The sequence below is a fragment of the Lagenorhynchus albirostris genome, chromosome 18 (assembly GCF_949774975.1).
Source record: "Lagenorhynchus albirostris chromosome 18, mLagAlb1.1, whole genome shotgun sequence".
Classification (NCBI taxonomy): domain Eukaryota; kingdom Metazoa; phylum Chordata; class Mammalia; order Artiodactyla; family Delphinidae; genus Lagenorhynchus; species Lagenorhynchus albirostris.
This window is the reverse complement of record NC_083112.1, coordinates 24,661,049-24,687,822: the sequence shown is the minus strand read 5'-3', so window position 1 is coordinate 24,687,822 and position 26,774 is coordinate 24,661,049. Positions and strand designations below refer to the sequence as shown.

The window sequence follows — 26,774 nt, the reverse complement described above, 5'->3', positions numbered from 1 at the left end:
GTTTCCACGACTGTGGCATTTGCGACTAAATGAATGAATTTATAACTGAATGTGTACCCTTAAGAGGTAAGGTCAATTCAAATGGTACCTGCATAAGTCTGTCACCTTCTTGTCCAATCATGTTTCTCCATTCCATGAGTGACCGCTGCAGATGTTCCAGTCCAGTTTCCCAAAGCCGGATGCGACCTCCCATGTCAACAGTGACAACGCCACCTTTGCCCCACTCAGCCAGCAGTGCATCTGTGTCCGAGATAGTAGATAGCCACGTGGTATATGGTGAGAGAGAGTCTGATCTGCAAAAGAAATCAGTGTTCAACCAGTGAAGTCCAGGTAATGAAGTTAGTTTAACCTGATTTAGGTTCATTAAACTTCCTACAAAGAATTCTCATAGTTAAACAACACGGACCTACTGTACAGCACAGGGAACTATACTCAATATCTGGTAATAACCTATAATGGAAAAGAATCTGAAAAAGAATATATATATATGTATACGTGAATCGCTTTGCTTACACTTGAAACTAACGCAACATTGTAAATTAACTTATACTTCAGTAAGAAAAGTAATGCTTTAAAAAAATTCTAATAGTAAGCACAATTAAAAGATACGATACCAACAGATCCACATGTAAGGAAAAAATATATAGTTATTTACTGGTTATTTACATATTCCTGTATTTGTAGATCCTGGATGACATTAACATTCACTGTCAGGAAGAAAGAAACTCTACACCAACTGACACCTCACATACCCTCAGCGCTGGACACACTCCTTAGGGGTCTAAGGTCAGTGCTGAAACTAATGCCTTGTTTATGTGCTTTAATTGCATTTATATTTAATATTTTGCCTTTTCTAACTTAGAAAGTTATAAGGATTTATAATAAAGAATTTATATATTTCTTGTATTATATATTTCATACATATACCTATTTCTGATATTATATATCAGAAATAGTCATTTCTAGGAATGCAACTTTCACCTATAAGAGTCAACTGCACACTTCCTTTACCTCAGTATAGCTTTCACTACACAAAAGAAACACAGATTATAAATTCTAATTACCAGTGTTGGCTCTCTAAATACATCTGATATTTTCTGTATGAAATAAATGGTCTAAAGGGATGATCTAATAGATAATAAAAACATAATACACTATCAATGTAGATTTGTTAAAACCACAAAACTACTACATAGTGGGTAAATTCTTATAATATACTAAAGAATAAATCAAGGCGACTTTAGCCTTTTTATCAGTCTGCCTTAGTAGATACTAAACACAGTGTGACAAAGCCAGCCATTGTGGAACATGGAAGTCTTAGAAAATGTTTATATGAAGAGAACAAAAACAGTAGGATGGAAGAAGTGTTTCAGAACTACTTTAGAGTACTAGAAGGACTCAACGAAGATAACATTTGATATAATACAGGATTCATCTCATGGTGCTCTCTCAAAAAATATTTGCCTTAGGAAAAGAATTAGTAGGTACAGATGGTGAAGTAAAAGGGTACTCAGAGTAATGAAATTTCTCCACCTATGATGTTTAAAACTCTGCCACAAGTGCTCAAGATGAATGATTCTATTGAGCACAGTACCTACTAGTTGCTTATTTAACTCTCCACCATGAAACTTTAAATTTACAGGGGCAATTTCTTCAGTATGTCAAAAATGTGCTTGAAGATATCACATATTTGCTACAACTTGCACACCAGGCCTAGAATCTCTTCTTCACCTTTTTAAAAAAAATGCACATTCCCTTTATGTATAATAACAAAGTCTTTAAGGAATACATAGAATTATAGTAGATGAAGCCCAGATTTATATACTCCTGTATATCAGAGCTAAGTAGGATCATTTTACAAATGCAAATAATACAAAAATTTGAGGACTAATACTCACATTTTACTGAGAGTGAAAGTGATGTATTCATTTTGGCCCTGCAGTCACATATAGTTTTACTGTGTTTTCTATTATTGGAAGTTAGCCATCAAATGGAAAATTCCTGCTATCTAGCAAAATACTAAATTTAAGCAACCAGCAACAAAACTGAAATCCAGATGGGTTGTTCCCTTGGATTACATATATGCCAAAAACGGCAATAGTTAATCTCAAGAGAAACTCAGGATATACTGATAATGAACAGACTCTAAACCACATGGCATTTGAAATATGGCAAGTCCAAATTGAGATGTTCTGTAAATGTAAAATACATACTGGGTTTCAAAGATGCAGAAGAAAAAAGGAATGTCAAGTATTATTAAAATGTTTATATTAAATACATTTCAAAACAGTAATACTTTAAATATAATGGGTTAAATAAAACACTATTAAAGGTAATTTCACCTGTTTCTTTTTTTACTTTTCTAATGTGACTACTAAGAACATAAAATTACATATACGGCTGACATTCTATTTCTATTGGACAGCACAGCACTAAATGAATGAAGTATGGTGATCAGCTAGCACTGGCTGAATATATATAGCTGCCCTTCCAGATGTTACTTCTATGGCAGGTATAACATATGGTTCATACAGAAAGTTAACAGAGAAAAGCACTGAAATAAAAAGCTAGGGTCAATTAGGGAGAAGTTAAGAGAAATATTGAAAAAAATCATCATGCTTTAGAAATGTAAAAAAAAAAAAAAAGGTGTTCTTTTCTTTTGCTACTTGAACTAATAATATGTGTTTTTTTTTTTGCGGTACGCGGGTCTCTCACTGTTGCAGCCTCTCCCGTTGCAGAGCACAGGCTCCGGACGCGCAGGCTCAGTGGCCATGGCTCACGGACCCAGCCGCTCCACGGCATGTGGGATCTTCCCGGACCGGGGCATGAACCCGCACCCCCTGCATCGGCAGGCGGGCTCTCAACCACTGCACCACCAGGGAAGCCCTAATAGTATGTTTTAATGAACATACAATGGAATAAGAAATTCCCCCAAATGACGAAAAGCTATTTTTCATTAAACTGACACATTAAGATGTTCCAAGAAGACATTCTTATATATGTTGGAACAAGTAAATCTATTTCTTTGGATAATACTTTTATTCTTCATATTTCTCGAACCTGCCTAAAAGGTCCTAAGAAATGAAACTGTGTTTCTGAGTTATTCTGTACTGTCACGCTGAGCAATTTTCTCCTGGGAGTTGGAGACGTGGGTCAACAGGAGGTCTGGTAACGTCTGGGTGACTGACAGGGGTAGCTGGCCTTCCTCTGACATTGGAAGCCTCTCCAGGCTCCTTTCCCCAGGATTTTGGGTGAGCCTTTAACCACTGTGTTGTAAAGCCTCAGTTGCCTGTGAGGGAGTACATGTTAGGAGGGGATGTACATCAATCTGTACAAAAGCAGGCACATGCTTAGGTTGAGAAAGGGAGATCAGGCATGGATGCATCCAGAAAGGGATGGGCTACAGGTGAGGACACATGTGTCTGTCAAGGGAGAGATGGAGCACCATTGCTTCTCCTTTTATACCCTTAGTCTAGTTAGTTTGAATGCTTTGCTTCCACTGCTGAACAGTAATAAAGGCAGCCAGTGGTAACGAGCTCCATTCCAAATCTCTGGAATCCTTTGGCTACTGTACAGACTTCACAATGGTAGATGCTCAGTTACATATTTAAAAACAATATTAAACCAATGCTATTTAAATTCCTTTGACATCTTGAATACATTTACCTCAGAAAACTAATATACGGAGTTAATAAATATGAAGAGTTTTGCTGTACTAAAAAATGCTGTTTCAAAAAAATTTATCATTAGGACAGATCAAAAAGGAAAAATGAAGGCTTGAAGGCTGTTAGACTTATACCTAGGTAACATTTGAACATTTTTCCAAAATGAAAATAAAAATGGCAGTAAAGAATGCAGAACAGGGACTTCCCTGGCAGTCCAGTGGTTAAGACACCGTGCTTCCACTGCAGGGGGCATGGGTTTGATCCCTGGTCAGGGAACTAAGATCCCGCATGCCGTGCGGCGTGGCCAAAAAAAAAAAAAGGAATGCAGGACAGCAAGATATAAACCAACTGTAATTGAAAAAACCAAAAAAGAGCTTGCTATTTAAGGAAGCAAAAAGCACACATTTATTCAGAGTACACGATAAGAATTCACTCATTTTTTTAATCTGACACACAAGCTAAGAACAAAGGTGAAAACAGATTACCCAGGAATAGGGATGTATCGGAGTCTCTTTGATTGGAGATCAGTGACTTCTATATAACCAGCTGTTTGTGGAGGGATAACATCTGCAAACAAGTCAAGACATGAGCCGAGGGTTAAATTACTGCATGATACAAAAATAGGACCTAAAGAAAGCATGGATGCTGCTAAAAGTGGAATGAAGTTTAGAGCGTAGAGCAGAACTCTGGGACCCACTTGACAAGGTCCTGGGCTGGCCAATTCCAGCCTTGAGGCTAGACTCTCAGAATTATGTTTTTGTCAGGGAACTACAGAGACTGTGAAATAGATGCATGTTAGTGATTCTTTACTGTCAAGAGCATTACCTAAATTCCTTTCATTTTCTTTGATAGCGTCCCCAAATGGGTCAATGTTTTATTTTAGCACTTACAGTTTATTTGAAAATATTTCATCATTTGAATTCTCTTTTTCCTTCCCAGGAAATCACGACGACGACGGTATAACACAGTGGAATCAGCACCTACTTTGAAACTGGACTGGCCTGGTAGAAAATCCTGGCTCTGATATTTCCTAACTATGTTTTACGCTGGCCAAGTTAGTTCTCTGAGACCTGCCTTCACCATTTGTAAAATGGGGATAACGACAGCATCTGAGCATCATAAACATTATTTGCACCCAATTAGTAGTTGCTCCACCCACAGTGGCTGTTATTATTAGGACCCTTCAAGACAAGAAAAGGTGAGGTGAGGACTGAGCAGTGGGGCGAGGACTCTGGGTCATGAAGAATATGAAAAGGCGGGGAAGGAGAGGGTGATGAGATACGGGGGAACAGAGTCCTCAACTCCAATTCTAGAGTTGTTTCCCAGCAAATTCCAGGTGTTTATTGACTTTTTCCCCAAAGCCCTGAGTACCACCACCATGCTCATCATCACCAGCTGCCACCACTGTGTCAGGAACACTGCATCAGGAACACTGCTTAGTCTTTGTAGATAGTGTTTTTAACACTGACAACAACAAAGACCTTGGATTCCTGTTTGAGAGATGAGGAAGTAGAGACTTAACAGAGGTGGTATAATAATGGGACTTGCCTGGAGAGTGATAGATAGAGAAGGCTTTCAAAATCAGGCCTTTCTTCTGGCTTTAAGATCTCTGCTCTGCCCACTGCTCCACAAAGATCCTACCTGAGCTGACCGTAGGGCAGCAATTTAAAAATGCCTTATTTTACAAAATCTTGGCCACCAATGTCTCTTTAAAAAAAAAAATCCCCCTACAAAGAACCCATACTCTTAAAGAATTTTGTCTGTTGTCTACCTCTTATTATAATTTCTGATTAGAATGAGATATCCGGAATGTCCACATTGAATTTATCCAATGTAGTTTACAAAAAATAAGAAACTTGGCATTTTAATTTCATGTTTGCAGCTGAAGTTTTTTGAGTAGGCCATCTGAAAACCTCAATATATGTCTTATTTATTCAACAAACGTGATCGAGCTTACTTTGCACCAGACACTATACGAAGCATTGGGGATACACAGGAAAGAGATGTGTGTGGTTCCTGCCTTGTCTGAGGAGCCCACAGCATAAAGAGGAAAGCTCCTTTTTTTTTTTTTTTTAAATCATTGTGAGCCTTTAGGGACTTCGAAAGGATTCTAGGGTGGGAATCACAGCCCTGGGGCCAGGTATGAGCTGCAGAGCTAGGCACGGAGTGGTCCCAGAGGGCAAAAGGGGGCAGGAGGAAGGGAAAGTGATGTCCACGGACAGCAGAGAGTAAGGAAGGAGAGTTACTATGGTAACCCGACCACCCAGCTGAATTGGCCATCCTCAGATAGCCATTTGTACAAAGCCAACATGCTTATCGTAAGTCATGCACCGCCTGCATTGGAAACGTTGCCTGGGATATAAGGTCAGTCTTGGACAAAGTTTTGCACCATATATCATTTTTGACAGTTCCTGTGGCTAGCACCTAACTGAAGTGGGTTGAATTACTTATAGACCCTGGTTCTTTGCCAAAAATGACGAGTTACTGAAGCGGTTGGGATCACTAGCGCTGCCTAGCTAGCCAGCTGCATCTGGCCTGCCACTTAGACGCATTCTCCTTTTCACAAGTGGTAGTATTAGGCTGCGCTACCGCCACCAGTGCTTTTAGACTGCCTGAGAAAGCAAAGTAAGCCAACATACTTTAAGTATCTTTCTTTCTACAGCTTTCTTTCTTTCTTTCTTTCTTTTTTTCAGTGTGCAAGTTAATTCCATGGCATAAAGAGGATGAGAAAATGCAATAATGGCTGTGTCTATTTCAGGAAGGAGAAAGCAAGAATTTTATTCCTTGCGCTAAAACATATTTTCACATATCAGAAAAGGCAATTTGTGGCTATAAAGCACTTTAAGGGTGGTGGTAGTGATGCTGGTAATGGCAAGACTTGAAAAATAATCAGAATTGATGTTTCTGGATTTGAAAATAAATCAGCTCAGAATACATGATTGAATTAAGGAAGTGAAAACTGTGGCCAGATTTCCCTCCAAACTTAGCCAAATCCTTGTCTATCCATTTTAAATGTTTCAAAACTGTAGAGAGGATGGAGGTTCAGGAAATTTCCATTACATTTATAATCCAGGTGGATTTCGAAGAGCGGTATAAATATTTCAGGATTAGTTCACTAATGATTAAAGGGAAGTCACTGCTGCAGCATTTAGTGTGCGGTTCCCATATAGAGTGGGGACAGCTTAGACGCACAGTGCGAAGGTTAGGAGGGGGTATAAAAACTGTCAGACAAAGTAACCAAGAGCATTTTCAGAAGGAAGATGAAATTATATAAAAAATTCACTCCTTCAAGCAATGTAATTTGATGTACTTCTGTTAACTACTAGGTTAAATGCACTTCTGTATTCACAGATTAAAAGAGTGATGTGTGCCCTGAGATTGTGCTGATACCAAATCTTTGAATTTACTCAAAGTTCAGAAAACAGTACACTGCTTTCAATCAAGAGTCATTATTTTGTATTTAAAGAGCTGAGGCCTATGATTTAAAGTAAAAAAAAAAAAAAGCTAACGTTTAACTAGAAGGAAAATGATTGGAAGAAAGAAGTAAATCTCTCCCCATCTGCATTAACCACAATTCATACCATCTCTGTAAAAGCCACCAGGAGAGTAGCCTTTACAATTGCTATTGATTTCTTTAATAAAAGGCTGATGTGCATTAGTTCCTGACTAATCAGGTGGTGGGATTCTATTTACTTTAAAAAGATTAGTTTAGCTTGAATTATCATTAGAGATCTATAGGCACATAGATTAAAGAGTCAAACAGACGGAAGGAAAAAATCATCAGCCTTGACTTTCCTCCTCTCACCCCTCATGTTCTGCTCCCAGAGATGCCTTCAACTTTTTAAAGCTGTTTCTTTGGTATTCACCTTCATCCTTATGGTGCTGTCTTCATGTTTTAGTTTTAGGCATTATTTATTGACTTCTCACCATGTAAGATGAGAGTTTAACTCTTCACATACCCCTCCCCCTGCCTACCACCTCATTTTTCCCATCCCCCAGTACATTTATATGAAAATTTTTCATTAGATTAACATCCAGCATTTATGTTGTTATGATTATATAAATGCTCTTTACAGCTGAGCTATGTCTTATAGCATTATTGCTTTTTCTTTTCATGGAGTTAATAATCATGCTTTGTTGTTGGTTTACTTTTTTACATACCTAGCACAAATTCATCCTCGAAGTTTTCCCTATGTCAAAATTTCTTAATGTGTTCAAATAGTTGGGTTTATCAACTTCACTGTCTTGGAGGCATCTCTCCTGAAATCTTCTCAACTTTTCTAATCCTAGGAATCTGGTTGATTCCTAGGCCTGTGCACAGCTAGCATCCTGAGATCTCCCTTTACCATTCTCTTAGGATTTTTTTTTTTTTTTTAACAGCCCACATTTAAAAAATTATTCCTGGGCTTCCATGGTGGTGCAGTGGTTAAGAATCTGCCTGCCAATGCAGGGAACACAGGTTCGAGCCCTGGTCCAGGAAGATTCCCCATGCCGCGGAGCAACTAAGCCCATACACCTAGAGCCCGTGCTCTGCAACAAGAGAAGCCACCGCAATAAGAAGCCCACGCACCGCAACGAAGAGTAGCCCCTGCTCGCCGCAACTAGAGAAAGCCTGTGCGCAGCAACGAATACCCAGTGCAGCCAAAAATAAATAAATAAATGTATTAAAAAAAATTATTCCTTTGTGTCAGACACTAACCTAAGCACTTTCTATACATTTGGAATATTTAAGGAACATTACCTTAAAAAATGAGGATAAATAAAACTCCTAGCAACCAAGAGAAAAATGGCAAAAATATATAAACAGGCAATTTTCAGAAGAGTAAATCACAACATATAAAAAGATACTCAAACTTACTAGAAATCAGGGATGTGCACAATAAAAGGTCTGACCTTTGCAAGAGAAGATGGGGATGGAGAGTAGCCTCATCTTTTATGCTGCTGGAACAATAACTTTGGGTAACAATTTGGTAATTTCACTCTTAGATATATACCCTACAGACTCCCCACATATACACAAGGAGACTGGTACAAGAATACTTGTAATAGCAAAAAATTGTAAAGAACGTAAACGTGTACCAATAGAGAACAGATGAATAAACTGACTGTGCTGTATGTACAGCAGTGAAAATGAATGAAGTGTGGATGATGACAAAGATTCTCTGCTTTATCAAGAGAGTCTGGTATTAGTGAAAGGACAGACACATATTGTGTTGGCCAAAAAGTTCGTTTGGGTTTTTCCGTATCATCTTATGGAAGGTGTTATGGAAAAGCCCAAACGAACTTTTTGGCCAACACAATATAGATTAATGGAACACAAACAAAAATCCATAAACAGACTCATATATGTGGTCAGCTGATTTTTTGAAGAGGTCCAAAGACAACTGAATAGAAAAAGGACAATCTTTTCAGCAAATGGTACTGGAACAATTGACTATCCCCACGCAAAACAATGAGTCTCAATCCACACCTTGCGCCATATAAGAAAATTAACTCAAAGTGGAGTACAAACCTAAGTGTAAAATCTAGAAATATGATATTTCTAGAAGAAAACATAAGAGATTTGGCCCTTCACCAACATGGGAGAAAATGTTTGGAAAGCATGTATCCGATACTGGACTTATATCTAGAATATATAAAGAACACTCAAAAATCATTAAAAAAGTGGGAAAGTGGGAAAAGATTTGAAGAGACGTTTCACTAAAGAAGATAGATATGAAAAGATGCTCAACATCATTTGGCACTAGGGAAAATGCAAATTAAAATCATAATGAGCTATCACTACACACCTGCTAGAATGGTGAAAAACTGACAATACCAAGCACTGAAAAGGTGGCAGAGCAACTGGAACTTTCACCATTGCTGACAGGAATGCAAAATGGTATTGCTCTTCTGGAAACCAGTTGGGCAGTTTTATCATATGACATAAAAATGCCATTCCTACATATTTACCCAAGTGAAGCAAAAATTTATGTTCACTTAAAAATCTGTGCAAACATGTTCATAGCTGCCTCATTAATTATTGCCCAGAACTGGAAACTATACAAATATCTATCAACTTGTGAATGGATAAGCAAACTGTGGTATATCCACGCAATGGACTACTACTCAGCAATAAAAAGGAACAAACAATTGGTACACATAACATATATGATTCTCAAATACATAATAGTAAGTGAAAGACACCAGACTCAAAAGACCACATACTGTGTGATTCCATTTATATGACATTCTGGAAAAGGCAAATCAATAAGGACAGAAATCAGATCAGTGGGGGTCTGGGGGAAGGCAGGAGGCTTGATGGCAGAGTGGCACAGGGGAGGTGTTTGGGGAGATGGAACTGTTCTCTGTCAGTTATGGTGATGGTTACACAACTGTATGTATTTGTCAAACTCACAGCACCATACACTAAAAAGGATGAATTTTACTCTGTGTAACTGGTCCCTAATAAGAACAAATGAGAACAATAAAATACTTAAATAAGAACACTCTGTCTGATGTGTGGAGAATGGGGGGTGGGGGAAGAATGGAAGAGGGAACTCTGTCAGACGGCTACTGCAGCGTTCCAGTTCAAGATGGTGGTGATTTGGATGTTGGCAACTCAACTGTAGACAAGTGGGCGGATGTAAGGTATATTAAGGTTGTATCAAAAGGACATGGTGGTTGATGATGATGTGGAGGATGAGGGAGAAGTATCAGGGCTGACCCACTGGTTTCTGGGTGGATGAAGGTGCACTGAATTCTGGTATAGAATTTCTTGTAACTCCTGGAGTGCTCTGTAATGCCTCTGTACCTTTCTCATGGGGTTTTCTCTTCCTGGAACAATTCCTTCATCCGATTCCCTCCCATTCATCTTTCAAGAGTCAGCTCGGAATCACAAGCCTGGGTTGTAAGCTTCTCCTTTGTGTTTATATATCACCTTGTGAATATGCCTATAGCACTGCACTGCAATTGTCTGTGTATTCACCTGCCTCTTCTACCATAAAAAACATTCTAAGGAAATGGTGATTTATTTGGAAGGAACTAATTCTAACATTATCATATAACCAGGACTTTTCAAACCCAGTAACAGATTATTATAATGTGTTTAGTATTATATTTATGAAGGCCACACTAATATAATGAATGTAAACACAGGACAATATTACTACCACTATGATGCAAATAACAATCAGTGGCTCGATGATCAAAAATTTTCATAATTATCCTTTATGATGAAAGCCAGTGTGGTTCAGTAAGCGTAGCTGTGGCCTTGGGTTGGAAGACTTTGGTGCAAATCTGGGCTCTGCTGACCACTGCTGGGGAGAACCCCAGCAAGTTACTTTACCTCTCTGTCAGTTTCCCTGCATATTAACTTGAGAGTACATTAATGATAGAATGGGAATTTGACGATTAAACGAATTTATACAAGGAAAAGTGATCAGCACAGGACCTGGCATAAGATATGCAGTAATAAACATAAATTGACTTTCAGAGCACTGGTAAGTGAATCAGGCTGCATAAGTCCCTGGCCTTTAGACACAGGAGTTTAAGGCAAAAGTCTTAAACTCCTATGAGAAGTTTAGTGAAACCCTTCTGAGCACATATAGGTCTACTAAACCCTGTTAAAATTATTCATATTCATAAATATAAAATGATAATGATAAGTTAAATATCCCTACCAAAACCAAACTACCTTTGACTAGCTTGATAAAATAGGAATTGGTAAGTTTCTTACCTTTTGGGTAGATATCTTTTAGAGGGACTTCTCCTGGGGGCAAAATTCTGACTATCTGATTAGTATCCAAAAGCGTCACACAATTGCTCTGCTTTGGAGTTCCAATTTTCTTCTTCCCTCCATAGAATGTATCAGTGACCCTTGATTTATGCAAAGACGTTGGCCTTTTCCAAGAATAAACTTCACTAGGTGACTAAAAAAAAAAGGAGAGAAATTCAAGCACTGAAGTATTATAAACTACATTCACAACTTTTACAATGCAGTCCTTTAAGCAGACACCAGTGGTAAACTTATATTTCACAAACATAAGAAAATCAAATTATTCCTTAACCTTTTTGAATTTGGTACAGAAGATAGCTGCTTCATCAATAATCATAATTTTCAGACAAGTGTGAAATATGCAACACATTTTTTATCTTGAATTATAGCTGAAAAGAGGGAATATAATAATACAGGTAATTTAAGTAACTATAAATAAATAACTATACTATAGCATCCACTATCTGGCATAAGGAATAGTATTACCAGTATTTCTCAAGCCCCTGGAAGGCCCCTTTTCAATCACCTCTCTTTCATATTCCCTAGATTTCAATTCTTCTGAAATTTTGTGTTATTTTCTCTTGCTTTACTTAAAATTTTTACCACATATCTATTTATCCTTCTCTACTCCAAGATCACAGATATTCTCCTATGTATTTGTTAAACATTTTGAAGTTTTGCCTTTCACATTTAGTTCCTTAACCCCTCAGGAGTTTATTTCTGTGAGTGGTATGAGGCAGGGCTCCATGCTTATCTTTTTTTCACATGGATAGCTAATTGTTCAAATATCATTAACCTTTGCCCACTGATCAGCACTGTTATCAGAAAAGTTTCATGTATGTAGGCAGCTGTTTCTGGGCATTCCATTCTGTTCTACTGTATATTTTTCTACCCCTAGGCCAATACCATGTGGTCTTAGTTACTAAAGCTTTATAATAAGCCTTGAAATTTAGTAAGGCAAGTACCTCTGCTTTTTTTTTTTTTTTTTTTTTTTTTTTTTTTGCGGTACGCGGGCCTCTCACTGCTGTGGCCTCTCCCGTTGCGGAGCAACAGGCTCCAGACGCGCAGGCTCAGCGGCCATGGCTCACGGGCCCAGCCGCTCCGCAGCATGTGGGATCTTTCCGGACCGGGGCACGAACCCATGTCCCCTGCTTCGGCAGGCGGACTCTCAACCACTGCGCCACCAGGGAAGCCCTACCTCTGCTTTTTATTCTTGGTTCTTCTTCAGAAATGTCTTGGTTATTGTTTGCCCTTGCTCTTCCATAAACATGTGTGAGAGTTGCATTTGCATTGCAGTGTGAGAGTTGCATTTGCATTGCATCCTTGTCAGTACTTGGTATTGTCAGTATTTATTTATTTATTTATTTATTTATTTATTTATTTATTTATTTATTTATTTATTTTAGCCATTCTAATGGGCAATAGTAGTATCTCATCGTGGTTTTATTTTGCATTTCCCTAATGACTAATGATGTTGAACATCTTTTCATGTACTTAATTACCATCCATATATCCTCTTTGGTAAAGAGTCTGTTCAAGTCTTTTGCCCATTTTTTTTTATACATTTACCTCCAATTTTATTTCTATATCTACTTAAATACATTGAAAACCATGAGTTCACCCAGATACACACAATTCCAATCCAACCACTATAGGACTCACTCTAGTTTTCTTTCCTTCTGTATCTGTAACTCCCTTCTTTAACAGTGAGAAACCTAGATGTCATTACCCTTCATATACTTACTTTTTGGCTCAGTCCCACTGTATATGACTCATCTCCCATCTCCACCACTAACTTTCCCTTCCAGGCCAATGCCCTCCTCACTCTGCTTGGCCTGATAGCCCACACTGAGCTATGCGCATGTATCAACAAACTCTTCACCTTACTTGGGCTCCCACATCCCACACCAGGCTGCCCCTTCATGGGGTACCATCTTCATCCTGGCCGGACTTGATTCCCAATCGCCAGTTGTTAATCCCTCCCACACCACAGATATCTTGCTCATCTGCTCAGCCTCTGACCTCTGACACCTCATAATGGGCCACTCTGCCCATTTTTTATACTGGATTATTTTCTTACTCTTGAGTTTTAAGAAATCTTTATATATTTTGGATACAAGTCCTTTGTTGGACATGTGATTTGCCAATATTTTCTCCCAGCCTGTAGACTGCCCTTTCATTCTCTTAACAGTGTCTTTTTTAGAGAATGGAGGTTTTTAATTTTGAGGAAAGTCAAGGTATTAAAAAAAATTTCTAATGGATCATGTCTAAGACGCTCAGAACAATGTTTAGTAGAAGTGGTGGTAGTGCGTATCCTTGTCTTACTCTTGATATCGAAACAAATGCTTTTAACGTTTCACTATTGAGGATTCACTATGATACTTGCTGTCGGTTTTTGTAGCCATCTGGTAGTAGGTTAAGAGAGTTATAATAAGTTCATAATAATTTAGGTGCCTTTGATAATGCTATAAAAAGTTAATAAGAGATGACATGCCCTTTTGTTAATAGTTTTGTGAAGAATCAAAAGAAATTCACATCAAGTCAGAAAGGCACTGTAGTATATAGTAGGAAGGATATGCGTTTGAGGGTCAGTCACCCTTGAGCACAAATCCCAGATCCCTTATTCAATATCTTTGTGGCCTGGGGGATATATCCTCTCTGTTTTTGTTTCTTTATCTATAAAACCTTGTGCAATTGTTGTAAAAATTAATTATCATGTATGAAATGGTTTAGAATAGTAGAGTGCCTGACTTGTGTTGGGGTCTAAAAAATATGACTGCTCTCATAAAATGCTGAAAGGCTGTCTAACTGAATGATCTAATCTATCATTAAACAAAAATTCATGAACATCTCCGATATGGTGGGTAATAAATACGGAGATGCAGCTTTTAATTTAACAAGGTCCCTAGTCCTACAGTCTACAAAGGATTTCTAGAGGGTCAGTATAAACATTACCTTATACTCAGCTTTCTTACCTTTTTATAGTGACATTATATTTCTATACTCATTTCTTCAATCAAAAGATCAATTTTTAAAACAGTTCCACCTTCAGAAAAGTAGCTCCAGTATTTTCTCTACTGATAGCAGCAAACATTGTAGAAAGCATATTAAACATAACTCTTTCATTTAATCAAGGCTGCCGGAGATGCTGTATTCCAACAACGTGTTTCATTTTCAGATATATAATCCACAGCAAATGTTTTTTACTTGATAATTAAGAAGACATATGGCAAAGTCCTAAGCCACACATTATCCACCGGGTTTTGGATTTCAAAAGTCTTATACCCTGAAGTACTCATCATTCATTAATTACATTAAAATTTTGAGGCAGGTGAGACTGGGGTATATTAAGCAGAGCCAATATTTTTATCTTTAAGTGACTCTATCATCCCACCTAAAAGCTACAAAGGAAATTATAAAAATTAAATGTTTAATCAAAACACATGGAGTTACATCTAAGGTTATGAGATGGCAACTTGGGCTGAAGTAACCTTTATATTTCATGTTCTCACATTTCCATCAGGGGAAGATGGTACCTAGTTTCACCTAAAGTCAATTATGAATAGCCTCTTCTTTACAGATAATAGTAAATAACAGCAGAAGGATCCATTTAAAAGCAAATTAAATTGAGACCACCAGCATTTATAGTATAATCTGGATGCAGCAAAGATATAAATCAGAGGAAAACTCAGTGGAAAGTGGACTGGTGTTCATGAGTGTTGAAAAATTTAACCTACAGTTATGAGACTCCAACATATTTCACTTTAAAAAATTCTAGAAGAAATATTATTTTGTTAGTCTCAAATTGTCCCTCTTGACAGATGACATGAGCACACATTAAGACAGCATGATATAAAATCACTGTCAGTAGGTTAACTATTTACCTGTCACATGAGCTCCCATGTATGGAGAATACTGGTTTTCCTTTACTAAATTATATAATTGCACTACAATGTATATGTTAATTTTTAACAAGCAATGAAACCATATAGAATGAATTTTTTAATGACTGGTCTGGAAAACAGAAGGTTGATCTGAAATGCTTACCAGAAAATTATTACGTTTTTAATTACCCCTCAAATAGGCTTATAGAGTATAGGCCAAAACGGGGGGAAGAAATAGTTATTCAATCATTTAAGAAATTTATGCTTACCATGAGATCTGGGAAACCAACAACGACTGTAGCATAACTATTCTCATCTGCGAGAATTCGGTTAGGAGAGGCAATCTTTTGTCCCACAGCTGAACTCAGATTTTCAGATGATAGTTGATGACTTGAAATTTTATGAGGTATGCTGAAGTCTGTTTCTAAAAAGTGTCAGAGAAACGTTAAACACCATATGCCCCTAAAATGCTCCAGGAATTAATTTTTGCAAGATTCATTCTCACCAACTCAAACAGAAAAGCACAAATCAAAAAAGAGAAAACGCTTTCAATTACACTCATGGCTTTTTGTCTGAGAAAACTCAGTTTTCACAATCATGGCATCTTCTCAAAGTGATTTCAAGTATTTATTCAAGAATTCAAATTTTTATTAGCAATCAAGATTAATATAATAGCACTCTGCAGAAAGAGGTGAAACTGGCCCAAACCAGTCTTAGCAATGGTATATTTTAGAATTTTTTTCACAATTACTTTTCATCCCCCCAAAACTGTGATGAATAAAGTAGAAATACTGATGGGCTGTGTAAAAAAGAAATGATGCAATCCTAAAATAGACTTGGAACCTACATATATGTAAACATTCTGACTTGTTAGTTTAAAAAATTCGAAGACAGAATTTAAAAGACGATAGATTCTTACTTACTGTTTCTAGTGTAGTGACTAAGATTTCTTTTTTGGTATAAAGTTAACATGTTGATATTGTTGTCCTTAAATGATTCTAGAGGACAGTGTGTATGCAGGCATGTACCTATACAGTCACAAACACACAGAACACAGTATTTACCTTGTGTGACTCCAAACCCTGTGCTAGGCAGCTCCTCTTTCAGCACATACAACTGGCAAACCCTACTGTCCTCAGATTCGATGTGTGCAGGCTTAGTTAAAAGATATTTCCTGTAAACAGACAAAACATCTAAGTGAAAAGTCTTTCTTTTTCTAATAACTATGAGGCCAGACTAGGAAAAATCAGAGTTCCCATATCCTGCCCGCTCCCGCCAAAGCCTCCTTCTTTTTTTTTTTTTTTTTTTTTTTCAGTACGCGGGCCTCTCACTGTTGTGGCCTCTCCCGTTGCGGAACACAGGCTCCGGACGCGCAGGCTCAGCGGCCAGGGCTCACGGGCCCAGCCGCTCCGCGGCATGTGGGATCTTCCCGGACCGGGGCACGAACCTGTGTCCCCTGCATCGGCAGGCGGACTCTCAACCACTGCGCCACCAGGGAAGCCCCAAAGCCTCCTTTTTATATTCTGAGTATAATTTGCAGTTTCAGACTTTCATCATGAATTAAAAAAATAACTTCTTGGGCTTCCCTGGTGGCGCAGTGGTTGAGAGTCCGCCTGCCGATGCAGGGGACACAGGTTCGTGCCCCGGTCCGGGAAGATCCCACATGCCGCGGAGCGGCTGGGCCCGTGAGCCCTGGCCGGAGCCTGTGTTCCGCAACGGGAGAGGCTGCAACAGTGAGAGGCCCGCGTACCGAAAAAAAAAAAAAAAAAAAAAAAACTTCTTAACACTGTATAAGAGCAGTGCATAATAACAATGCAGTAATAAACGTGAACTGAAAATCCAATACTTCCTGTAAGAGGAAGGGCCATTAAAAAAAAAAAAGAAAAGCAACTCTAAAGAGACACATCGGTACTATCATGGAGCCTGCTGTTAATATGACTGATCAGCAAGTAAGGGGGAGCCCAACCTCTGATTTGTGACCAGCTAAGGGACAGAAGCCCTCACTGCTGTAATCCCCTTGATCTACTTGTCTGTAAGATTTCTAATATAGGAATATATAAATAGCCAGGAATCTTTTGCAGCAGGTCACTTCTGCTTGTCAGCAGAGGGCCAGAGAATCTGCATGAATCCAGTAGATGTAATGCGTGAGGGAGGGTGACTCAAAATTTACTGTGTACCCCACTTATGCCGAGTGTACATAATGTCCTTTTCATCAAGAAGTATACGGTCCAATGGAAGAGGCAACACAAACATAAACATAACCAAATAAGAGCACACGAGATAAAATGAAGAAGAAACTTCTAAGGGGTGGATTCTGTGAAGTTACAAAAAAGCAACAGCATTTGGATGGAGACTGTGGCCCTTTGAAGAGAGGATAAACTAAAAATCTATTTTGAAGTATCTCTAGTTTGGCAAGAATACAGTGAATTCTCAGTGTGCTAACAGGAAAAATCCTAAGATCAGTTGTAAAAGTCATTATGTTTTCACTGTTAATTTCAAGGTCATCTTCTGAAACTTTTATAATTACTCTGCGAAGTTACATTTAATTTATCTAAATTTTCCCGTCCCCTCTTCTTCGAAGTTTCACCTATAGAGATGCTGCCAAATACAGAAATTGTTAAAAGACAGACACAGGAAGACAGAGCTGGCTAACTGAGACAGGATGCTGGCTAACTGAGCACACTCCATGAGGTGCTATGTAGATCTACCCACTGATGTGTTTTGCTCTCCACCAGAAGCCATTTGTCTTCTGCTACGAGAAAAACTGTCTGGAGGTTGATGGGAAGTGAGATGGTGTGAGTTCGCCCTTCTAGAACATCCAGCACAGCCAGGGTGTTCCTGAAAACAACAAAAAAGAAAACTCTCTGAAAGGAAATGGTGAGGATATTGGTTGAGTAACCATGGCACAGTCATTTCATGATATATTACACAACCCTAAAAACAATGTTTTTAAGACTAGATAATAACATAGAAAAATGTTAATTGAGAAAATAGATATATAAAACTCTAAACTATATAAAGGTATGCATAAGAATTAAAAATGAGAAGTGAGAGCGGCCATGCTAGTAGCGGTTGTATACGGAATTATGGGCAGTGTCTTTTCTTATGTCTGTTTTTCAATGTTCTGCAATGTGGGATAAGATACTTTTAGAATAAAATATTTCTAATTTTATTACATTAGTTTTACAATAAACAAGCATAATTAAAGGAGGAAATAGAATGGACACAATAAGGATCCCAGATTAAATCTACAACAAAGAGCTCACCCTTTTTCTTTGTAGAATACTAGCCAGTTTTTGTGTGCAAATTCTTTACACATTTTGTAAGTTTCCTAGAGACAAAACAAAACAAAATATTCACTTTAAATGTGTCAGATGCATTCATGTCTATTCAGCTGCTTTTCCTTAAATAAAGTTCTTTAAAGTGTAAAACATGTAATTCTCTGAGAAGCTACCTCTTTATCCACTCCAAGACTCTTACGGTAACATAGATTAAAATATATTTCAAAATTAATTGTGAACTGCATACTAAAACATCTTTAGAATAATGTTTTAGGGGACTTCCCTGGTGGTCCAACCAAATAAATAAATAAATATTTTTAAAAAAGAATATTTAAAAAAATGCCAAATACTGGTTAGAAATAAACATGCTATCTGGTGATTAACTGTGGAATTTGTACCATAGCATAAATACATAGGAAATATTTTGTTTCTTAGATTTGGATATATTTATGACATTTAAAATATCTCTTTTCTTCGTGGTCTTTTAAGACCTAAGTATGCTGTCGTGCAGGGCAGAGGGTAAGCCTTATTTTATATCCATTACTTTTTTCTAAATGGCAGAAAAAATTCTCGTTGGTTAGCCAAAATGTTTACTAGTTTAATTTAGTTAATAAGCTAAAACGTTTATTTATCTAGTAAATATAATCAGCTGTTGCACTCATAGGTTCATTACATAAATCCAAACATAAACTCATAACTGGAAAACTATTAAAGTGACTATTAAAATGCATGTTAGGGATTTGTCATGAATACCACATTCAAATGGCTCATGATGTCCTATTATTGTGAGTTGCGTCCTGACAAGTCTTCATGTGACTATGATGGATACAAAAAGAAGCTACTGATATTGAATTATATATGTATGTATTCCACCTATTTGTATCATATTAAAATTTACAAGTAATAAGAGAATTCTCTTGTGCATTATAGCAAACAAAAGGCACCGCAAGGGATGGGCAGGCATGCATTTTTACGGTTAGAAAGCTATGGAAAATCCTTGGCAATTTGCTGGACAAGTTGGGTATTTCTTACAGCTTCCTCCTTGTTCCACCAGGAAGTTTTCTTAAGTGTAAACTCTTCTGAAGGTAAGATGAGACGATGAAGGGCTTGGCTAGTGGTATCCAACAACAGGATGACATTGCTCTGGAAATAATGAGAACAGTTTGTTTGTTTGCCTGTTTATTTAATTAATTAATTAATTAATTTAGCAGCAGCCTCTTGGCAGCCTGGGAATAAAGGGAATAGCAATAAATAAACCAAAGGGAAGACGACAATATTGAAATATTTAAGAGACACCATGAAGACACTAAATGTTTTCCCCTAATACAGAATTTAAAGTATTAGATGGTTTAATGAAGATATTTCTAATTATGTAATGCAGAATCTTCTCTTTGAAGATTTTATCTTAAAACCATCGCCTTGTAAATATAGGCTAGCTTAACCATGATTGCTGTTTTATTACATACAAATGAGGAAATTAAGAGAATTGATAATTTTAAAAGCCCATTTACTTTTATCAAAATTACACTTAAAGAATGTTCTGTTGAAAACTCTCTTACACTGTGCATAATTGAATCTCATTTATTCTTTTCACAAATCCAGGTTCAACTCAGAAAATATGTACCTGTTATAAAGATGGGTTAGCAAGAAAATATCAAGGACCCCAAGAACCTAGCTAGTAATGAGTGTTTCATCTTGATATTCACTAAGCTTGAGAACTTTCATAGCTGGTGCTGTAATAACGTACAGACAAGAGATTGCTCCAGCAGCATTATCACAGTTATGCAAATGAAGTAATAATCTCTCAGTAATTAGGAGGACTTTTTCAAGAAAAAAATTTAAAAAAAAATTAACCTTAGGCATTAAAATAAGTGAACAGAAACACATGAAATAAGAATTTAAAATTGAGAAAGCCAGAAAAGATTAAATATTTTAAAGAGATGCAAAGAAGTGGGCTTTTTTCATTAAAATTTAAAGACATTTGAAGATTAGACTAACAGGTTTACAAAAAGGCACCAGAAAGTTGTTTGTCAGGAACTGTCTTTTCTTTCTTTCTTGTTTTTATTTTGTCTTATTTATTTTGTTTTGTTTTAAATTTGGGGCCCCTTCAGTTATCTTAACCCTTATGAACTTTTCATTTCAAGAACTTTCTTTGGGGAAAATAAAATCACGAAGCACCCGAAGAATTAATATATATTTTGCAAAATATATACAAAACATGAAAAGTCTGTTCATTTGTTCCATAACATTTATTGAGCAGCTTATATTTAAAGCACAAAGGAGAATACAATGATGAATTAACCATGACCCTTGCCCTTTATTACTTAATCCAGTTAGAGGGAAATAAAAAGAAATGTAAGTAGAGTAATGATTCATCTGCAAATCTGAGACCTCATAGTGTGGTTTCAATTTATTTTACTAGTCAATTTTACTGAAGTGCTCAAGAATTAAAGTAGTATTTGTTCCAAAGTCTCCTTTATTCCATATACTCTGAATCTTGGCTGTATTAAAAAATTCTACCAAGCATGTTGACAACGCTTAAATTTTTCCATAAACACTCTTAGAATGCATCATTCTGTATAATATGTAATTCTCCATTAAGAATGTGTGTTAGTAATATTCTTTTTAAAATCAACATGTCATATAAGAAGCACCGTTCCTGGCATTTGAAAGTTTGAAAATGAGGAAAACCTTAAGGAAAACTCTTAAAGTTTTCCTTAAGAAAATGTATTAATAAGTTAAAAATTTACAGTCTCTATTCCAGATTAAATCTTTTTTGAGTAAGTATTTTTTAAAGGAGAAACTCTCTCTTATGATAAATATGTACAACATTAACATGAACTGTTAGCACTTAAGCAATTTGGGGTAATATTAACTTTTCTAAGCAACATAAAGTTCTAAAAATAATGTTTGATCCCAAAATATGATTAAGTAGAAGAATAAGCAGATGATTAAACAGACATGATTATGCAGAAAAATTAGTACAGTTTTGCATTTTTCTTCCTTTTTAGGGTCTAATACTTATATACTCATAACTTTGCATAAGTGAACTGAAAAACTGCATCTTTCTAAGTAACAGAAAACATACAGATATATATATATATGTTTATATACACACACATATATATGTTTCCAGCCACTGCTGTATTTAGAATTAGTTCTAGAAGCAATTGGCAACATGAAGGAGTTCTGCTGCTCCATCCTTTTAGATGTTAATGGTTTCCTTCTGTAAATGACTAATGATATATTCTGTCTGAGTTCAAAAATAGAATTCTGCATCACATATGAGTACATGTAACTGTGGTTTTGGCTCTCTTTTAAGGGGGGCAGGGAGGAGAAGCGAGTGAGCAATTTTATTATGTTTGTATTTGACTGGGAGAAAAGTAACCTCTGGATGACCTCAATGTCCTAAAGTCTGAAGTTCTAAACTTTGTACAGATGTAATAAGTAATCTCATGGGGTGGGTGGGGGGAGGAGGCTTTATTTTTAGGCATGGCAAAATTTCCCTTTCCTCACTTAAGATTTTATTTTAGCCAGGAATTTTTGAACAACTTCTTAAACTAACCAGGGAAATGTATCTGTTGCCAAGCTTTATAAAGACAAGGGAGAGATGAATTAATGGAAGTACTTCTCTACAATATTTTAGCTCCTTTGTCAGGGCAGAATGGGGGAGAAGGAACTGATGGCAGTGCACACATTTTTTATTCGATTACAATTATTTATCATTTGTTAACTTTTACAGTTACATGCTGTTCATCTGGAACTAAGGAGGTCTTAGATCCTGGCAGGGACATAATATAAAACCGACAGCTGATATATCCTCTCTAGGAAAAGAAGAGGCAGTTCAGAGTACAGGTAGCGAAAGTATCCTGATAAGCTGTGCATGCCTGCTCAGGGCATTGAGGTACCCTTCTGGAAAACTGTTGAAACTGGTCCAAGGGATAAGCCAGGTAGCATGCAAGAATGCCAGGAGGGGAAGTGTGGGCTGTGCAAGTCACGCACGTCTTTACACTGAAAAACAGATCTTCTTTGATGAAAGTCCTTATAAGTGAGCAGGGTATTGGTCAGCAATGTTGCCAAATAACTGGATCTTCTGAGAAAATAAAATGCTTCCTGAGAACCTGAAAATCTCGTACTTTTAAAGAATTGGTATATGTAAATTTGACAGTTTATCTGACAGCTGAAAATCTGGCAAGATTGTTTGAATAAACACTCCAAATGTAGACTCCTATTTAAATTTGATTGGTTTCCTGAATCAAAAATCACCAAGACATGTGCTTTTTAGGACAGATTCTTCTGGCTGTAGAATTCAATTCAATGGCATTGGGTATTTTGTTGGAAATCTATAAAGTAAAACCCTTATTCCAATGTGATGGACACAAACCTTTATAAGCAATAGCTGGATATTGATAAATTCTGCTTCTAGGAGAAAGCCATATTGAAAAAAATTGTGAAAACCAGAAAAAATTTTATTAACTCAGAATTTACGATAATTATTTAGGCAAAGTCTAAAGTTAAAGTTGACTTATTTACTCAACGAAATACTGCTGTGTTACTTATGCAACTTTTTATTCTTGATTAGAAACAGTGTAAAAGTACTGTTTCTAGGTAACGCTTTACTTTCATAGTGTGTTTAAATACTTAACAAGTAACAACATTACATTTTTTTCCGTATTTTCCTATTATGAATACTTTAAAAAATTTTCAGACCATTCTTTTCCCCACGTTTCTGCAGTGAGCGACAGCATGGATGAAGTTTAATTCTGGTGATGTCAATCCAATTTGGTTTGAACCTCAGTTCTACTATGTATTTACTGGGCAAGTTATTTAAACTTACTGAGACTCAGTTTTCTCACACGTAAATATTGCTAAAGCTACCTCGCTGGGCCTGTGGAAGAATAACACGGAATAATGTATGTAACCTTTTCCTTGACACATTTGTCAGCATTTAATAATTGATCCTCCTCCTTGAGATATTCATCACTTGCCGTCTGGGATACCACACCCTGGTGTAACCATCTACTTCACTGGGCACTCATTTTCAGTTCCCCTGGGTTGATTCATCCTCACCTCTCTCATTTCTTAATATTTCATTGACCCAGGGCTTAGTCCTCAGACTTCTCTTTTCCACCCACATTCATTCCCTTAGTGATCTCTTTCAGTTTCATGACTTTAAATAACATTTATATGCCAGTGATGCCCAGTGTATGTTTCCTGTTCTGACTTCTCCGTTAAACACCAGGATCACCTACTTGGATATGTTATAGGCATCTCGAATTTAATCATACGTCTAATCTTCCCCTCCAAATCAATTCCTTCCTCATCTCAGTTCATGGCAGGTCTATCCTTCCAGTTGCTCAGGCCCTACATCTTAAAGTTGATCTTAGTTTACTCTCTTTCACCTCATATATCTGATCTGTTCAGAAATCTTCTTGGTCCCACCTTCAGAATATATCCAGAATCCATCATTACTTATGACCGCCATCCTCCTCCAAACTGCAATGATCTCTTGCTTGGACCATTGTAAAAATCTCTTCATTAATCTCCTTCACTCTGCTTTAGTACCTACAGACTGTTCACCTAAGAGGAGCTGGAGAAATCTTTTAAAAATATAAGTTGCTTCTTGCTTCTCCTCTGCTTGAAACCCTCTAAGACCTTCCCCTTTCCTCACAGTCAGGCCGCAGAACGTTAGAATGATTTACAAGGCTCTACACCTCTGCTTCCCCAGCCTTCCACCACGTCCCTGACCCAACCCACTGAGTGACCTCTTTGACCCCACCTCCTTATACCCTCCCCCTCATTCAGTCTTCCCCACCACGCTTCTTTGAAGATGGAGAGCCATGTTCCAGCCTCTGGGCCTTTGAACTTACAATTCCTTTGCCTAGAACTCTCTTATTCCTGATATCTCTTCTCTCCCTCACCTCTATCAGATCTTTGCTTAAATATCACTTTCTCAGTTAGGCAATCCCTGCCTGCCCACCCTGTTTTAAAGGCAACCTTCCTCCCAGCCTTCTATTTTACTCTCCCTTGCTTCTCATCTTCTGACTTAAGATGTAATTATTTACTTTGCTTATTGTCTACCTTTTGCACCAGAACGTAAGCTTTTGAGAACAAGGATTTTTGTTGTTTTGTTCATGGCAGTATCCCTAATAGTAGGCACATGATACATATCTGATGAATGAATAATATGCTTAGTATACTATCTGGTAGATACTAGGTGGGTAATAGGTCTGCAAAAACATTGTACTCCTTTCTATTGGATAGTACAGATTAACTTAGACCAGGAGAATTCTCATTAATTGAAACACTGTCTTTTGACCTATATCTTCTGTTTGGAATTACTTTTAGCCTGACTCTGGGCATCTGTACTTTTCATTAGTGTTGTCTTACAATAGTAGTGATGGCTGGAACTTGAGCATCATTAGATACTAAAGAATCTCAGTGTATTCCTGCAATGGCCTGATGCCCTCCCAAAATTTGTAGGCCGAAGTCCTAAGCCCCAATATATTAGGAAGTGGGGCCTATGGAGATGATTAGGTCATGAAGGTGGAGTCTTCACGAATGGGATTACCACCCTTATAAAAGAGACACGAAAGAGATCCCTGCTCCTACTGCCGTGTGAGGCTACCATGAAAAGACAGCTGTCTAGGAAGTGGGTTCTCACCAGACGCTGAATACGCAAGTGCCTTGATCTTGGACTTCCTAGGCTGCAGAACTGTGAGAAATAAATTTCTTCTGTTCATAAGCTACCTAGTCTATGGTACTTGTGTTACAGCAGCCCAAACAGACTAAGACAATTCCATTCAGTATATTTACATGGCTATCTCCACATAAAGAATGCCATTCAGGTTTCAGGTAAAATGTCATCTCCTAAGGGGAGATATCTCAGCACTCTTCTGAGTACCGTTTACCCTTTCATCTCCTCCTACCCTACCCCCATCATTCCTTAGGACCTTACCTTATTTTTATACAGCACCTATCACTACTTGAAATTGGTATTTATTTGTTGGCTTACTTGTTTGTTGTCTATCCCTGCAAAGAGAATGTAAGCTTCACAACAAAGAATTATCTAGCCTCAAATGTCATTAGTGATGAGGTTGAGAAGTCTCTGCAGAGAGGAAGATATTAGCCTGCCTTGTGGTACTGATAAAATACAACTCCTGATCCCGTCCTTCAGCCCCTGACCTCAATCTTTATGAAAGCACATATTTTTAGTTATAGGTTGAAAAACACTCTTACCTTCTCCTTTGCATCAGTTACCCTGGGCATCATTAGACCATGTCATTACCTGCTGCTCATGGAGAATCACTTGACCCTTGAGGGGATTTCCCAGCGGCGCCACTGTCACAAATGGCTGCCAGACTCCACTGGCCGCTCTTGGGAAGATGTCAAAAAGGTCCACAAAGTAGCCGCTTTTCCCAGTCATATTCATAAAGTATAAGGAAACGGGATTGCATGCAACTACATAGAGAGTATTTTCCTCATTTTCTGAAATGACAAAAAAGTGTCAATTCCATGGTCTGCAATAGATTTTCTGACTGGTCAAAAGGTCCAGTGAAAACTGAATTGTGAGGCAGCACACAATCAGAACTCAGCAGATGATTTGCAAATGGATTGATTAGGTTGAAGAGCACTTTCAGAAGCAATTTCGCACCTGCTGTAAATGTACATTGGGTCACACCTACCTATTCCTGGAAGTAAGTATCTGGTCCCCAAAGAATCTATAACATCTCATGCTAACACCATTAAATATTTAACACTCCTCAATGTCAGGAAATTCTTCCTTGCATGAAAGTATTTTATGCCTCAGTAAAAGTCTGTTCCCTCTTATTTTATTATTGGCTCAGATGGACAACAGCTGGTCAACATCTTCTATCTGCTAATCTGGCATTTCCCGGCTAGTTACTAGATCTGTAGGCTTTTCTAGTAAATAAGTAATCCCATTTTTTGTTCTTAGCTCTATGGATCTTATTTTCCAAATTATCTTTTTTCATATTTGTGTATTTATTATTACAAAGTCTCTGTCTTTTCAAACTAGTACTTGACTAGGTCCATTTTTTGAATTCTATTTCAGTGCTTCTTCAACTTTCAAGTGCATGTGCATCACCTGGGGATCTAATGAAAATGCAGATTCTGATTCAGTGGGTCTGAGGTGGGGTTTCAGACTCTGCTTTTCCAACAAGCTCCC

General features: G+C 37.5%; 1 protein-coding gene across 3 annotated transcripts in view; it reads right to left on the bottom strand.

Annotated features, from left to right (window-relative positions):
* VWA8 (von Willebrand factor A domain containing 8) overlaps nucleotides 1-26,774 on the bottom strand; it is a 366,706-nt gene that overhangs the window by 100,112 nt on the left and 239,820 nt on the right. For all 3 annotated transcript variants that reach the window (XM_060128726.1, XM_060128728.1, XM_060128727.1), the window contains 9 exons: nucleotides 25,875-26,074; nucleotides 19,619-19,729; nucleotides 18,572-18,636; nucleotides 18,018-18,143; nucleotides 16,370-16,479; nucleotides 15,575-15,729; nucleotides 11,383-11,575; nucleotides 4,151-4,232; nucleotides 89-293 (listed from right to left, as the gene is read on the bottom strand). In XM_060128726.1, coding sequence (XP_059984709.1) covers nucleotides 89-293; nucleotides 4,151-4,232; nucleotides 11,383-11,575; nucleotides 15,575-15,729; nucleotides 16,370-16,479; nucleotides 18,018-18,143; nucleotides 18,572-18,636; nucleotides 19,619-19,729; nucleotides 25,875-26,074 — 1,247 coding nt within the window. The remainder of the gene's footprint in view (nucleotides 1-88; nucleotides 294-4,150; nucleotides 4,233-11,382; nucleotides 11,576-15,574; nucleotides 15,730-16,369; nucleotides 16,480-18,017; nucleotides 18,144-18,571; nucleotides 18,637-19,618; nucleotides 19,730-25,874; nucleotides 26,075-26,774) is intronic.